Source organism: Phodopus roborovskii, unplaced genomic scaffold (genome assembly GCF_943737965.1).
Source record: "Phodopus roborovskii unplaced genomic scaffold, PHOROB, whole genome shotgun sequence".
NCBI lineage: Eukaryota > Metazoa > Chordata > Mammalia > Rodentia > Cricetidae > Phodopus > Phodopus roborovskii.
The window spans coordinates 2,366,838-2,383,280 of record NW_026126487.1 but is presented as its reverse complement, the minus strand read 5'-3'; the positions used below and the strand labels follow the sequence as shown (position 1 = coordinate 2,383,280).

The 16,443-nt window shown below is 41.1% G+C and overlaps 2 protein-coding genes across 2 annotated transcripts in view; one reads left to right on the top strand and one right to left on the bottom strand.

Annotated features, from left to right (window-relative positions):
• The window catches only part of Fto (FTO alpha-ketoglutarate dependent dioxygenase), a 345,911-nt gene extending 330,040 nt beyond the window's left edge, over positions 1-15,871 (bottom strand). The window contains exon 1 of the mRNA XM_051195118.1: positions 15,740-15,871. Within this exon, the coding sequence (XP_051051075.1) occupies positions 15,740-15,784 (45 nt within the window). The 5' untranslated portion in view covers positions 15,785-15,871. The remainder of the gene's footprint in view (positions 1-15,739) is intronic.
• Positions 15,872-15,931: 60 nt separating this feature from the next.
• The window catches only part of Rpgrip1l (RPGRIP1 like), a 99,340-nt gene continuing 98,828 nt past the window's right edge, over positions 15,932-16,443 (top strand). The window contains exon 1 of the mRNA XM_051195123.1: positions 15,932-16,161. The gene's annotated coding sequence lies outside the window, so the exon portion shown is untranslated. The remainder of the gene's footprint in view (positions 16,162-16,443) is intronic.

The following is a 16,443-nucleotide window of genomic DNA, read 5'->3' as shown; positions in this document are numbered from 1 at the left end:
TTAGGACAATTCACAGAGTTTGAAAGAATGTACCAAAAAGCATTTTCTTGTATGTTTTTAAAATAAGAAACTGGCAACCTCTGCCTGGCATCAAACGGAGGCCCTGAACCAAAGCTCATGACAAGCACTGTCCACACAGGTCACCTCTTTCCATTTGCCCCAGGGGAAAATCCACAGATGTGCAAGAATGTTCACTAAACAACAAACTATAACAGAAGGAAAAAATGTAGATGAAGAAATAACTTATCACTGAAATGATATGAAAAATATTCACAATATATTGGATACTGGTGAGAAAAAAGGCACAAAATACATACCATATGATTCCAACTTTTGTTTAAAATGTTTTCATAAGTGAAGATCATAAATACATTGAGTTTTTAAGATATATAAAAACTTAAATTATGAATACATTTTAAATGAAAGGATCATACTGTATGTATATATTGTACACAATAAGCACCATAATAATAATATAAGCAAAACAAAAAGTAACAATGGTCATCTTTAGAGCACTACCAGGGATTCTTATTCTGAAAACTATAACAACCGTTTCTGTTTCTCTAAACACTGCAATCAGAACAAATATTTTAAGCAATAAATGTTTCATCATCTCATACCACAAGTAGTATGGTTATAACATTTACAGATCCAACTTTCATAATTCACATGTGAAAATTAATTTCATTACAGTCACATTTCATAGTGTAGTGGCAGCCCTTCGCTATCATAAATGCCTTCATACTTCACTACTATCTATTGTCGCCCCAATTCAGAGATGATGAGTGAAGATTAAATGACTTACCCACCATCATTCAGCTAGCAAGTATCAAGGAAGCAAGCTAAGGGACACAACAAAGCAGCCTGGATCCCAAATCTGTGAATCTGTGCCACAGGCCACAGCGTCTCCAAAGAAGCTACCCTCTAAGACTACAGGACTGATTCACAATGCAAACATCAGGGCAGAAACAATATAGTAAGTACATTTCTCTTAAAGCAGTCTCCTAATAAACCACTATACATATCCAAATATGTGGTCACTGACCAAAACATTTTTTGGAAACCCTTCTTTTACTGTCCCCAGGACACCATAAACATGTCTCCTCTGAAAACTATTCCAAACAGCTACAAGTCATTTTTAATCAAGGCTGAAGATGATTACACAAACAGCAGATTTCTGTTTGACAGACAGCAACCCTGTCAGGTTGATTTTACTGCATAGCCTGTGTTCACTTCCCAAACTACATTCTTGGTGGGTTTACTGTATGCACTGTAGTCATTGTTTGCTTACTCGCACAGCTTCTACTGCACTGATGTCATCAATGGCAAAGACTACACTTCATATGTTCTCGATTCTCCAGCCCCCGACACATGTCCTGGCTCACAAAGAGAACTAATCAAGTATCACTGAAAGTATGCTACTGAGCACGCAACACAAATGCCTGAGAAATGACACCACCATAAAGAAAAATACTGTCAAGAGACTATCTGAATCAATAAACAAATATGCATATAAGGCCTGTGGAAAAGCATTATAATAAAAAAAAAAAGGAAATTTTGTGCATGGTGTCCAAGTTTCTAACTAGTAAGGAAGACAGAAATCAGCTTTTAACAGATCTTAGGATTTCTAGCTACAGTCATTTCTTACAAATTGCGTGTGTGGAGATGCAGTAGTGAATGTGCCTCATTGTCTAAAAAGCAATCTCCCGAACCAAGGGTGCAGAAATAACCATAAACGTTTTCAGACAACACGAAAATCATGTCTGCTAAACAAGACACTGGGATGCATCCTGCCTATGGGTCCAATCGACAGAGCACAACCTGGAGCCTGAAATATAAATCAAACACCCTTCCGCCCGTGGTACTTATTGACATTTGCTACCTGCAAATCTCTAATATGTGCAAGATGGCACTGTTTTTATTTACAGCACAAACCACAGACTGAATGTAAAACAAGATGCTTAATAAATCCAAAGGACCATAAAACACAGCATAACTCAGATGGCAAGGCAGACACTCACTCCTTAATTAAGTGGGTGATGTTCTGCTTAAAACAAAAAGACAACCTAGGGCTACAGCTTAGATTAAGCACTCAGTGTTTCGAGGGCAGCACCAGTCATTTTCAAGGCAAAGGCTTTAAATCATGAAAACTAAACCATCTAATAGTCCATATTCAATAGTAAGTAGACAGTCAGGACACAGGCTGATTGGGATTAACACATTTTCAGTTATAACAAGTAATTTTACAGAGGATTAGGATCTTGATGGTCTGATCAATAGGAAGCGCTGCCACTATTACAGATGAGGAGAAATTGCCCCTCTGGTAATAAAGTCTGTGTGCGTGTCTTCGCTCTCCTTCATTTGCTCACTCCATTACTGTAATGGCTCCAGCATTAACAGCTGGGACAATTTAGGCAGCAGGGGTCTGCTGAATTTAAAAGCCAGCAACAGTGGCCCTCACCCAATCCTCCTGTCTGCTTATATGGTTCCCCTGCCTCGCTGGGCTTGCCACAGGAGGATCATGTTTTATGAGAACAACGACTACTATTTCTCAATTATTGTCTCATTAATAGTGCTACCAGACAATACTGTGACTAAAACAAAAACTACTTGCAGGGTATTAACTGCTGATTTGGCCAAAGCAAAAAAGCAAAAGCAAACAGAAAAGGCGCACTATTCACCTGAATGCCAAGATTGACAGGACAACAGGCTAAGGTCCTCAGAAACTATAATGTTTGCATTTGTTGGCTTTATGCTCAGCTCACAGTCTCAGGCAAATGGAACAGCAGAATGTTTGTGCTGATGAGGGGTGGGGAGGATTCATCAACAGAATTTTCCATCTCTGTTTTCAGAAAACAGTGAGCTGACAGACTGCTGCTGCACACGGAAAAGAAAATCCTCATTAACACAGCCCTGGGACTTTATCACACACCATTCAGCACAGTGAGTCAAGGTGGCAACATCAGCCCATTTTCTATTATTACTAGAGGAACATGGGCCCTGGAGGCTCACCCTTGAGTGATCCAGCCACTAAGTGATGGTGCCATAGGGCAGACTCAGGGCTCGTGAAGAAATCACAGCTCTGATGTTTCTGATCACAAACAGTTATGAACACACTGACTGACTCACTACCAACGCACCTCGGACCATATGCAACCTGATAAGGTGCTTCAAACAATCCTACTTGATTGCCACCAGCTACTAAGGCCTCAACTGTCCTTTATCTGCAGAGCAGTTCTTCAACCAAACAGAAGGCATGGTCTCTTTACAAGTAGATCAGTTCCAAAACTACACAGCAAACAAATGCTCAGCATAACAACAGGCCAGGTCTTGGGTACAAAGGAAAATGCAAGTCAAACTGGTAGCCTCAGGAGTAGAATGGTGATTAGTGGGAACCAGCAGGGGACAAGGACAGTGAGTGCAAATGGTCTACTGCACAGTACTATGACAGCAACATTTAAAATATGGTATGACAGGCTTTAAAAATGTACTCCAAGGACAGGTCTCACGTTAAAGGTTTTGTAACACCATTTAAAACACAATGTTCTAATGGAAACCTATAGCTCCTACTCAAGACTTACCTTTCAAACCTAGACCAGCCTTACAAAACACGCCAAGAACTAGTGTTTGGAAATACATCCTTATCAATGCAAATATTAACTCCTGAATGAGTCCTGACCCAGCCCTGTAGTCCTCCTGACTCCTGCCTCACACCATGAAATCAACCAGTAAGGCACATTCCTACAGTAACACAAACACAGGCTGAAACACAAGGGGAGAGCAAGCTTAGCAGAGTTCCAAATGCAGCTGTTCTAAGCAGTGTCCTTCCTCTCTTAGGTTCCAGAAGAGCCATCTCACAATGAGGTCTTCTAAAAACCAGAAAGGCACATTCCAAAATAATTCTATCAAGAAATCTATTATTACCATCACTAAGGAGGTAGGGGCAGAGTTAACACAAGTCTAGGCCAGTCTGGGCTACACAGTACATTTGAGGTCAGAAGGGACTACATAGTGAGGCACTATTTCAAAACAAAGAAAGGAAGGGAGGAAAGTAAAGCAGGAAGAAAGAAAAAAATTTACCCTAAAAAAAAAAAAAAAAAAAAAAAAAGCTAACAGAATACATTAAATATACAAGGCAAACTGGCATTTAAAAATAAAACACTGAAAACTACTGTTGACCACTGCCAGTATACATGTTCAATAGATGAATCTTGGTTCTCAAAATTAATTGCTATACCATTAGTGTGTGACTAATTTTAAATCCCTAAGTACCTAATCATTTTCCATTATTTCTTTCAAATTCTACTTCTATCTCTATTAGAAAGCCTCATGTCCAATACAAGTGGCCCTCTTGAGAATTCATTTAATAAATATTTGTGGGATATTTGCTATATGTCTGGCAAACTGTTAAATGCTGAGAATAATATGGGAAATGACAAAATTAAAAGAAAAGGAAAAAAAAAAAAAAAGAGTGGGCCCGAATTTCTTGGACCGTATCTTCTAAATGCCCAAACTTACATCGCTAATGTTGGATCAGGACTGATGGAGCTGACATGGAAGTAAAAGAGAGTAGGCAGGCATCTCCAGAAGCAGAATTGTTCTTCCAATCAGAACTAGGGGCCACCGTGTCTTTGAGGAATTGGAGAGTGTACGTGCTGTGGAACTGGGGGCTACAGGGTTTGTAGGGCTTGAAGAAGAAAGGGCATATCAGGGTGGATAATTTTCTGGCCTGGGTCTGCCTCTGCAGTTTCAGATAGGAACTGTCTGTAGTGGTAGTTATTCTTAAGCATGGGGAGGGGGGGGTTCTGGGCAAACATTTGTCCAACTGAGTTATTTTTAGTCTTTAAATAAACTCTGACAAAACAAGTATACTCAGTAGCCTGTAAAGTGGCGCTAGAATTAACAAGGGCCGTGTGTACAATATCACACACTGGAAGTTCCCGTCATCAACAGATACCACTAAAGCCTCTCCCCAACATGGAAGACGTGCACCATTCGACAAAGATGGATTCCATGCAAATTCGACAAAGATGGATTCCATGCAAATGCTGCTTTCAGATAAGCTAATAACTGTTCAAAGTTTCTAATACTTTTGGGGAGGAAGGAGGCAGTGAATTTCATTTTAAAAATCAACATTAAAATGTACAGCAGACCTGAAACAACAGAAAGTAACAGTAATTGTTGTTAATCGGTGGTTTTGTGCATTAAATGTCCAGGAGGTATTTAAAATGATTTGGAAACTAGAATCAAATAATGAAGGCAACAAAACACAAAACAGTTAAGAAGGTGATCCTACTGGAAAGACAGGATGCAAAAGATAAAGAGGGGTTGGGGGAAAGAAGAGAAAAGGAGGGCACAGCAGAATCTTTCAGAGGCGGCTTTAAGAACCTCACATTGCGAAATATCTGCACTCGGTCTTCATCCCTATTTTCAAAGACACACTCCTAAAACCATGGGCTAGCGGAAGTACTTAAGTGTCTTTTGTATCCTCATGAGGTGACTTCTAGGTGGCAGCCATGAAGCAAGGTTGAGGCTTAGGAAACAATATCCCAAAGTAGGGTGTATCTGCTTGCTGAGTACTTCAAACTAAGAGATATGGAGAGGTTTCAGAACCTGAGAACCAAGGTTTCTCTGACCTTCTGCCTCCTGCACAGAAACAAGTTAAAAACCAGAGTTCATCTCTTATCTGGAATGAGGCAGTGTAACTTGAGACTCTTTTCCCAAACAAACCATAAACCCTAAAAATATTACTGCAACTTCCCAACCTTTCTAAGAGAAGGTCATAACTGGCTGGCTGGCATGAAACACAAGCCCCTCATTACAGGAGTGTCCTGTCCCATGCTTGGGAGGAGGAAATATACCGGTGTCTAGACGAATATACCAGGCAGGAACCCATGAGTTTCCAATTCAGCTTTTCCATTGGATCTAATTTCAGCCAGCCCTATGTCTATCCAACTAGCAATTCTTCACCAAAGCTACATAAAAATCTCTAGTTTCTCCTGAAACTTTAGGTCTTCCTTCACAAGGTTCCCATATGATAAAATCAGATACACTTTTTTCTTGTTAGCTGGGATCCCAGACATGGAATTCAAACTGGGTCTCTACCCCTCATTTAATTCTTCAAATGTTCTCACAGACACCAGTGTGTGCCCAACTTCCTTGGCAAACCTAAGTCCAATCAAGTTGTCAATAACTAAATACATGGTGGCTACTGGAGGCTAGCACAGCTGGAGAGGGCACAAAGCTTTGTGCCTCTTCCTGGACTCCTGGCCCTATACATCTCATCCATTTGGCATGGCTATATCCTTTATAATATCCTTTATAATATCCTTTATAAATTGTCCTAGCTTGCTTTCTGTTGTGGTGATAAAATACAACAAAAACAACTTGAAGGCAGGGATATTTCAGCTTACAGGTTATTGTCCATCATCAAGGGATGCCAACATAGGAACTAAAGGTGACAGTTTGAAACAAAAGCCATGGATGAGCACTGTCTACTGGCCTGCTTCACCTAAGGTATTCTTTATACAGCGCAGGCCCACCTAGCCAAGGGTGTCACTGCCCACAGTGTCCTAGGGCCTTCTACATCAATTAGCAACCAAGAAAATGCCCACGCACGCGTCTGTAGCGAGATATTCACCTTGTCTGCACCTGTGGCATAGACCACGCCCATTGGGGAGGTGGGAACAGGGACCTGGGGGAACTAAGGCTGAAGAGGGGGCTCGGAGAGCTCTTGCTTGCAGCACGGGGACAGGAGTACATCCGGAGGCATCCTTAGGACCAGAAACCTGCTGGTGTTCATCTGTCTATGTTGTGAGTTATTTCTCCCTGAATAAACTTCTACTCGGCCTATTTGTTTCTCCTGATCCTTATTAAACATCAATACATGTCCACAGGCCAATCCAATGCAGGCTGTAGCTAAGTTGAGGACCCCTCTTCTCGAGTTGACACTGAGTTAACTATATAACACTAATAGACCCCTGTCCTCTTCTGCACACATCAATGGCTCAAGTCTCCCACTATTCCAGGACCACAAAGATGCCAAAAGAACAACCCTTTTCACCATGTTGATTCCTGCTTCTTTTGTTTTAACTACACTTTACGCAGTATTTTTAACTTCACTTTTTAAAATGTGCTTTTCCCCTTCATGCATTCATCCAGTTTTATTTTTTGTTTAATTTGACATTTGGCCAATAATGAACTTTTGTTTTGTTTTGGTTTGGTTTGGTTTTTTCTAGATAGGGTGTCTTTGTGGCTTAGGAGGCTGTCCTGGAACTAGCTCTTGTAGACCAGGCTAGTCTCAAACTCACAGAGATCCGCCTGCCTCTGCCCAGCTCCAATAATGAACATTATTGAGCAACCTTTTTTTTTTTTTCTTAGTTTTCAAGTTATAGGCGATCTTTTTTCCTTAGTTTTAACTTTGTCTTTTTTTTTTTTTTTTTTTTTTCTTTGCAGGTATATAATTAGTGATACAAAATCAAAAGAAATATGAAAAAAAAAAAAAAACACGGCAACATGACTCCGCCTCAATTACTGAATTCAAGATCCTGAAATGGGTTAGATGCCAGATGTGGATTTCAAAGGCCACTAGTGACTAGTGGCTCAGAGGTACCTTCAGATTACCTTGACCCAAGACCCAAAGCTTACAGTTAGGAAAAAAGAGGAAAGAGACAGTAAAATGGTGAGCATATCAGCAATAGGATTAATTACAGGGAAGGGTAATCCAGCAAGGAAATGGAGACCAAAAAAACAAACAAACAAAAAAAAAAAATGTGCGAAATGAAAATCACAAATTTAAAAACACAGTGGAAAGCATCACCAGGTTTCAAATTGGCCAATAAATATTTGTAATAACTGCCCAACATCCTTAGCCATTAGCAAAATAAATGTGAAACTGCTTTGAGATCCCATCTCCCCACAATCAGAATGGCTGCCACAGGTGTATCTAAACAAGAACCCTTACACACTCACCACTAATAGAAATGTGAACTTGTGCAGTCACTCTGGAAATCAGTATGGAGAATTCTCATAAAATAGACCTGCCCATTGACCCATCTATACCATTTGAGAACATACCTGAAGGCTTCTAAGAAAACATACCACCACAAAGGTATTGGACATTCATATTCACTGCCAGCTACTTACAATAGCCATGAGATGGGGCCGGCCCAGAAGTCCATCAATAGATGACTGGATAAAGAAAGTGGGTCATGTACTGTGGGTGCCCATAAAGATGGCTGCACTCCATCTTGGCACAAGGACAGAGAGTTCAAAGCTGTCCTCAGTAAGTCATAAGACCTAAAGGTCAAAGGTGTGGCTACAGTAGGATGTTTGGCTGTCTTAGTCTAAATAACAACAGACCTGAATCAGAGGTGTGGCTACTCCTGACTGCCAAGGATAAGGAGGGAGAAGTTGAATCTGAGGTATGGCTACTCCTGATCCTCAAGGATAGGGAACAAGAAGTTGGAGCTAAGGTGTGGTTACTGAACCCATAGAGTAAGTGAGGAAGAAAAGTCTGTTTGTTCTGTATACATGATACTGTGTCCCCTTTTTTGGATAAGGTATATAAGAATGGTGAAAAATAAACTCATGGCATTTCAGTATTGACTGATCTGCCCTCCTGACCTTATTCTGTCTCTCTTTCTTTATCATCTATAGCTAGCCTTTCCCTCATCCACACTCCCCCACTCAGGTACAGACTTGGGGCCACTTGGCTGACTCCGATTGCAGCCCCACAAAGACCACTCCCGACAAAGTACACAATGGATTTTATTCAGCCACAAAGAAAAAGGATATCACAACAACCTACAAGAAAATGAATAGAACTGGAGATCATTATGTCAAGTGAATTAAGCCAGACTCAGAAAGACAAATATGTTCTTTCAAATGCAGAACCTAGATTTAACAGTATAATAATGTTTACATATATAGTATGCATTTGTGTAAGCATGTGTAGTTTAATCTAAATATTTCCCCATCACTACCCACATGCCCCAAGCCTTAACATGAAGAACTTAACCATTCTTCATCTGAAATTAAACAGAACAAAGAAAATGGTTTGAGTGACTATTTTTTTCAATTTTCCAAAGTGTGGTACATAACTAGTACCACCATTTCGAATATATGGGAGAGAAGTTTCTGGAAGCCAAGTCGAAATAGATCACTGTACAGACATTATCAAGGTACAGGATGAATTTAGAATTTAGGTCAAATATCTCCGGGTCAAACAGTTGTGGCGGAGGTGGTGATAACAACTAAGTACTGTATAAAAGTTCCTTTACCATACTACAAGAATGTTCTAGTTGATACAGAGATGTGTTTACATACAAATTTCATTTAATATCCATGGGGTAACCATATCAACAATTTTATAAAAGAAGAAATGCAGGCCAAAGAACTTAAGTTGCTTGCTAAAGTAACCACTCCAAGACTCTGCTTCTCAAGCTTCATGCTCTATCTCTCAGCAGTGACCTCTATCCTGGGGTACACTCTAAACACCTCACACCTGTGTCCTCTACCCTGGGGTATACTCTAAACCCCTCACAGAATGCCTTCTGATTAGGAGATAGTCTAAGGCCCCTCCCCAGAGTGCCTAAAATCATGGATAATAAACTCTGTCAAGAGTATGATAACCCATACTGAAAGGTCAACACTAATAATAAAAAACCAGAACAATTATAATGTACTATAACAAACATTCTGTGGATGCTGTCTTTTGCTCTCTAGAAAAAGCCAAGGCAAATATTAATAGTTTTGAGATTGTGGCTGAACATGGGTACCACAGAAAGCTAAATCCTGGATGAGGGGGAAGTGGGGAATGAAGGGAGAATTAGTGAAGGCAAAAATTGGCTACACAATGGAACACAAATTCCCCAAAGCAGGAGCAAGTCCTCTCAACTCCAATTAGGCAACAGGGTGCTATGACTATTCTACCTGTCTGAGGGAGCCAGAAATCCTAATGTTTATGTGAAATTCTTCCACTTCTCAACATGAAAATAACTGTAAAGCTTTCTACTCACTTAGTCCAAACAAAACACCTATACCCACCCAAACTGCATGACCTACAACAATCACAACAAAATTCCAGACAAAAAAGAACACACAAAGCTGAGCCTAGTGGTACACACATTTAATCCTAGCACTTTGGAGACAAAGAAAGGTGGATCTCTATGAGTTCAAGGCCAGCCTGGTCTACAGAGTGAATACCAGGACAGCTAGACCTAAGAAGACAGAGACACAGAGAAAGAGGCAAAGAAGAACACACACATGATAAATAAATATTTAAAAAAATTAAACATAAAAAAGAAGAACAGATTGGGGTGGGTATGTAGCTAAGCAGCAGAGCACCTGCCTGGCATAATCAAGGTTCTGGGTTCCATTCCAAGTACCGCCAAAAAAGCAACAATAAAGGAGACCAGATTATATGAAAACAGAAAAGAGACATTTCAGCTAAAGGAAATGTCCAATCCTGAATTGGCACCTGGACCAAGAAAAAAAAATGCCAAAGCAGATATTCTTAAAACAATTAGCAAGTGGGACTAGGGACTATGAATTAGTAAGTATTACATACAAATTAATATCTCTGAAACTGACAATTGAAGGTATTTATATATACTAGACTACCCCTGTTCTTCAAGAAATATATGCTGAATCATTTAGGGGTAAGGAAGGCTGATGTCTACTTTTTACTGTTAAGGTTTGTTAAAAAGAAAATAGTGCCAGGAGCAGCTCAGTGCCAGAGGTTACTCAGCATGTACAAAGTCCTGTGTTCAATCCCTAGCACACACAAAAACTATTCTAAACAATAGTAATGGTTCAGGTGAATACATGGGGGTGGGGGACTACAGAAAAGCTGATACAACAAGATGGCACCTGTAAATTGAGACAAGAGGCCTAGAAGAGTTAGTTCTAAGTTCTATTCTTCCAGTTATTCTGTAAGTTTCACATTATCTTAAAATAACAAGCACATCATCTGGACAAAAAGAATACCAAACTCAATGAAGACCACACCTACTTTGCCCCTAGAGGCACACACATGCACTTTCACATGCATGCATATAGATATCATACATGCCCCACACACAGTGGAGACTCACAGCAGCCCAGAGTAGTCCAATCTTGGGACGACTGTCAAGTTGGAGAAACACCAGGTCCAAAGTATGGATCCCTATTCTCATAGCAAAGATCTGAGAGAACCAATGGTCTAACTTCAGTCAAATGTATCTACCAAATACTACTGGACCATGCCATTGTAAGAAGAGTTCACTTAAAAAATGCATGGATACATGTATGTGCACACTGATACATCAACACATTTAGTCCAATCTTCTTATCCTCCCTTCAGATTTGGAAAATACATAGTACAGTACAAGCAGCTGCAAGGGAAAAAATATAATCTAAGTTATTACAAAGAGAAAAGGTGAATCAAAGGTAATTACTACAGAATGACAGCATTCAATTTAAAAAGCAAACAAGAAACTTTTGTGACTTCAGGAGAAATATTACAAAAGCATAACATTGGCACAGAACTATAATCCCAACTAATTAGGAAGCCGAGGCAATAAATACACTTAAAAGATATAAAGAACTCATAAAACTTAATAAGGTAACAACAATAAAACTGGGTAAAAAAAAATTCAAACATACACTTCAGGGTTGGGGAGATGGCTTGGTGGTTAAGAAAGGGAATTCACATTCTCAGAAGACAGGTAATTGCTAAGTAGGAGTGGGGGTCTACCTGTAGTCCCAGAGCTAATCAGGCATAGACAGAGGATCCTCAGAGAAAGCCAGCTAGCCAGACTAGCTATATCTGCAAGTTCTGCCTTCAACTGAGAGATCTAGCCTCAATAAAATGGTAGAGATAGAGATTGATAGGGGAAGACCCTGCACACATGAGCCTCTACATACATGCATTCACACACATGCATGCAAACACAGCCATATACACTTAACACACACACACACACACACACACAGGAGAAAAAAAAGATACACACATGACACATGTTCATTAAGTGAATAAGAAGATAGTCAATATCATTTGTCATCAGGGAACTACAAATCAAGACCACCATGAAATACTCCTCCTGCTCACCATGACGGCTACAATGAAAAAAACAAAAGTAACAAGCAATGACAAAGACTTGAAGAAATGCTAACCCTCAAAATCTCTGGTGAGAAATGTAGGGTAAAGCAGCCTATGTGGAAAGCAGCATGGCAGTTTTGCAAACTGTAAAGCATAGTCTTACAATGTGATTAGCAGTTCCTCTAGGCCTCTATCATGAGCCACATAAAATCTTGTCCACACAGAAACTAGGGTGCAACTGTTCATGGTATCATTTTTCATGACAGGCAAAAAGTAGTATGGTAGTTTGGATAGGAACTGCCCCTACAGACCCCTGTGTTTGAATGCCTGGTCCATAGGGAGTAGCACTATTAGGAAGTGTGGCCTTGCCGGAGTGGGTGTGGCCTTGTTGAGGAAGTATGTTACTGTGGAGGTTGGCTTTGAGGTCTCATATTTGCTCAAGCTAAGCCCAGTGTGGAACTAAGTTCCTTGCAACCTTCAGATCAAGATATAGAACTCTCAGCTCCTTCTCCAGCACAATGTCTGCCTGCGTGCCACCATGCTTCACGCCATGATGATAATACTAAACCTCCAAAAATGTAAACCAGCCCCAATTAAATGTTCTAAGAGTTGCCATGGTCATGACACCTCTTCGTAGCAATAAAATCCTATCTAAGTAGAATTGAATTGTTCACCAAACAATAAATGTCCTTGACACAAACTACGGTCACCACGGAAGAGGAAAACTAAATTGAGTAATTGCCTCCATCAGACTAGCCAGTTCACATGTTTGTGGAACATTTTCTTGATTGAGTAATGATTGATAAGGGAGGGTCCAGGCCACTGTGGGTGGTGCCACCCCTGGACAGGTAGTCCTGGACAGTATCAGAAAGGAATGAGAGCTATGGGAGCAAGCCAGTAAGTAAGCAGTGCTCCTCCATGGCCTCCGCTTCAGTTCTTGCCTTGGTTGTCCTCAACGACGAATTATTAAAAAACAGTATAAGATGAAATAAACCCTTTCCTCCCAAGATGCTTTTGGTCATGGTATTTTACCATAGCAACAGAAAGCAAACTAGAATAGTAAATAAATAGAATGTGTTATGGCCGGCTATAGGAATACCATCTACTGGGTAATGAGAAGCACTGATATGTGCTGCAAGATGTGTCAACCTCAACATGTATGAACATGTATGTTGGGCTGAAAGCAGTCAAACACAAAGGTTACACATCATATGATCTAGTTGTAAAAGAACATTCTGGGACTAGAGACAGTCGGTAACATGCTTGCCACACAAGCAAAAAGACCTGAGTTTGGATCTCCAGCACCCAAGTAAAGAGCCAGGTGCAGTACATGCCTGGTAATCACAGCACAGAACAAGTCTAGCCCAGTTAGTGAGCTTCAAGTTCAAGGAGAGACCATGTCTCAAAATTAAGGTGGAGAGTAGTTGAAGAAGAAACACAATGCAGAGCTTCAGTCATCAAACAGACACACACACACACACACACACACACACACACACACACACACACAAATGAATGCATTACCCAATATAAACAGAAACAGATACATGATTGTTTAGAGCCTTAACAGTCCCAAACCTGTAACAATCCAAATGCCCAGCAACAGGTGAGTAAATAAATGTGGCATCAAACAAAAGGCACTATTACTCAGCAGTAGAAAAGGAATAACTTGATAGTATTTGCATTGACATGTAGCGATCTCAAAAATTATGATTAATAAAAACAACAGACACCAGGATACATAAGTGTATGTTTCCGCTTATCTAAGAAATTCTAGAAAACATAGATTCAACAATAGTGGCTAATCACAGTGATTGCCTAGGGGTTAAAAAAGAAGAAGAAGAAAAGGGAAGAAACTGGCTGTACAGAAAGTTTTTAAAGGGATCATGATGTTCTCTATGGAACATTCTGCATGTATGTACTGTCAAAATTCATCACGCTATACACAATAAATTACAAGATACTCTACATGAGTTATACCTCAATTCAGTTGAACAGGATGAAGAACAATCATTGGACACTTTCTATTTACGATTTAAAACAGCTACCTGTATTTCATTTCAGCCAATAATTCAAGGAGCAAGTTAATTAAAAAAAAAAAAACGAAAAAAAAAAAAACACCCACAGAAATGTTTCAACAGCAAATAGGCCAGCAACTTGCTTTTCATGTCAATGTGTTTCACAAACAGAAATGAAAACAGAGCTAGGAGATCATAGTCATAGCACCTGATTCTGGCCCCTGATCCCACCTAGAAAACAAACAGTTGTGGGCAAGGGATGACTTCTGCCAGCCTCTGTTTCCACATCTGTAAAATACATAATTCAGGCCATTACATAGTATATTCAAAATTTTAAATCCTTAGGTTTACTGCCTTAAGACAGGCTCTCTTTCAAGACAAAACTCTGACAGCAAGAACTGGACCTGTCTTATTTCCCACTGATCCTCACTGCCAATGCTTACCTACTATAGAATAAGCACCAAATTGCATGTCCAAGGCCTTTGACCCAACGAACTGCAGACAAGAGGGACTTCTGATAAAGCTGTAATGACTGACAGGCAGTCTGTTGTGTCCACTGAGGCTGCAGAAGCACAGTGAACCCAAATCAGATGGGATCTTTCAAGCCATTGGGAAATTCTGCATTTATCAGAAGTGGCAGAGACCCTTGAGAGACTTAAACAGGTGGCTGCCAATGGGGCATGACTAGAGTTAAATTTGGGGGAAGAAAAAAAAAAACACTCTCTAGTAGAGTGTGAGAAGCAGCATATAATTGGGGAAGGAGGGGGATAAAGACTAGAGTGAAGGTAGCCCAATAAGGAGGCTTTTGTAGCAAGCCTCTTAAGGGACCATGCTAGATTTGTTCAAGGGAATAGAAATGAAAGAATGGACTGAATGCTGATACACTAGGACAAATCAATAGGTCACAACTTTGGAAATAGGGAAAAGAAAACATTGAGCTCCCATTCCTCATCTGCAGAACAGACTGTTTATACTCTACTTATGTAATTTATGTCTTTCCATATGATGCAGCAATATGAAATATTATGCATTCAATACATTTAATACAATAATTTCTGTAAATAGTAAGTCACTGTTATTGCTGTTATTATTGTCATCCCATGTAATGTCCTGTCAGAAGCTGAACAGCAAAGTCAGAGACTAGGAATGTACTAACCACAGAAGCTAGGTAAAGTGTATTAAGCTGTGAGGACCACGCAGACTACATCACCAGAGACAATGTTCCAAGTAAATACGTGACACCGAATAGATACTTTATCTCAGCTGCACTCAGGCCTTGGAAACCGCTACAGGCTGAGAAAGCACACATAGCAAGATCATAATCATCTGGTAAACTGAGGCACGAGAGTGGCTACAGATAAAACTACGGAATAGGTACAGAAGCAGGACACGGACATTGATGTCTAGTTTTTCATTTCTGACCATGTACTAGATCTGCAGTGCAATATGACTCTACAGCATAGACGTGCGCGCGCACACACACATACACACCACGTCTGCAGGTCTCTTGCAAACAAGGCCCTGTCATCCCTTGGCTTAACGCCGAGCATCCGCTCACCATCCTAGCTGGTCTGTGGCTTCCCTGCCCCTAGCCCTGAACTAACGCAGAGTTCCAGATGCCCAGAGCCCCACATACCTTAGCTTCACGCTCTCGTTCCTCCGCAGTCTGGGCGCGCTTCATGCTGCCACTAAAGCCTTCTTCGCCACAGTCGGCCGCGTCCACCCTCGTTCTGGACCCCGCCTCCTGTGTGTAGTTCTCTCAGCAGCTCTTTCCCGCCTGGCTCCATTCTCTCTAAGAGCCTCAAGAACTACGCTTCCCAGGATGCTTTGCGAGACTCCCGAGAACTCCTTGGGCTTCAGTGCCGAATTTCTCAAGTCAGCCAGCTGAGCTAGCTAGCTCAGTCCGCTACGCGACCCGCCGACGGCCAGGAGCCCAGGGAGAACTACATTTCCCAGTGGTAACGGGACTCACCATGTTTTCCCGTGCTCCTCTGGGCCTGCGGCAGCCCGCGCTCTGGGCGCTATAGCAACGGTAGCTAGCTGAGAGCGAACGCGGAGGTGAGTACCCTGTGAGGTGGGGGCCGAAGCAGGTTGGCCAGCCCTCCCTCTGCCTCACAGCTGAGGGCCTAGGGTCCTCTCCGAGGCCTGGGGAAGGCCTGGGATTCTTGCGTGAAAAGCAGTCCATCCCGACACACCTCCACATACAGGCCTGCATCAGTTCGCCCTGACCGCCTGCCAAACCAGAAACCTAGCTGATAAGAATTGGCAACCCTGCAATTCGAAGGTCACAGTCACAATTAGCTCCATTTCCCAGAATTTGGGATTGGATTTAGAACCTAA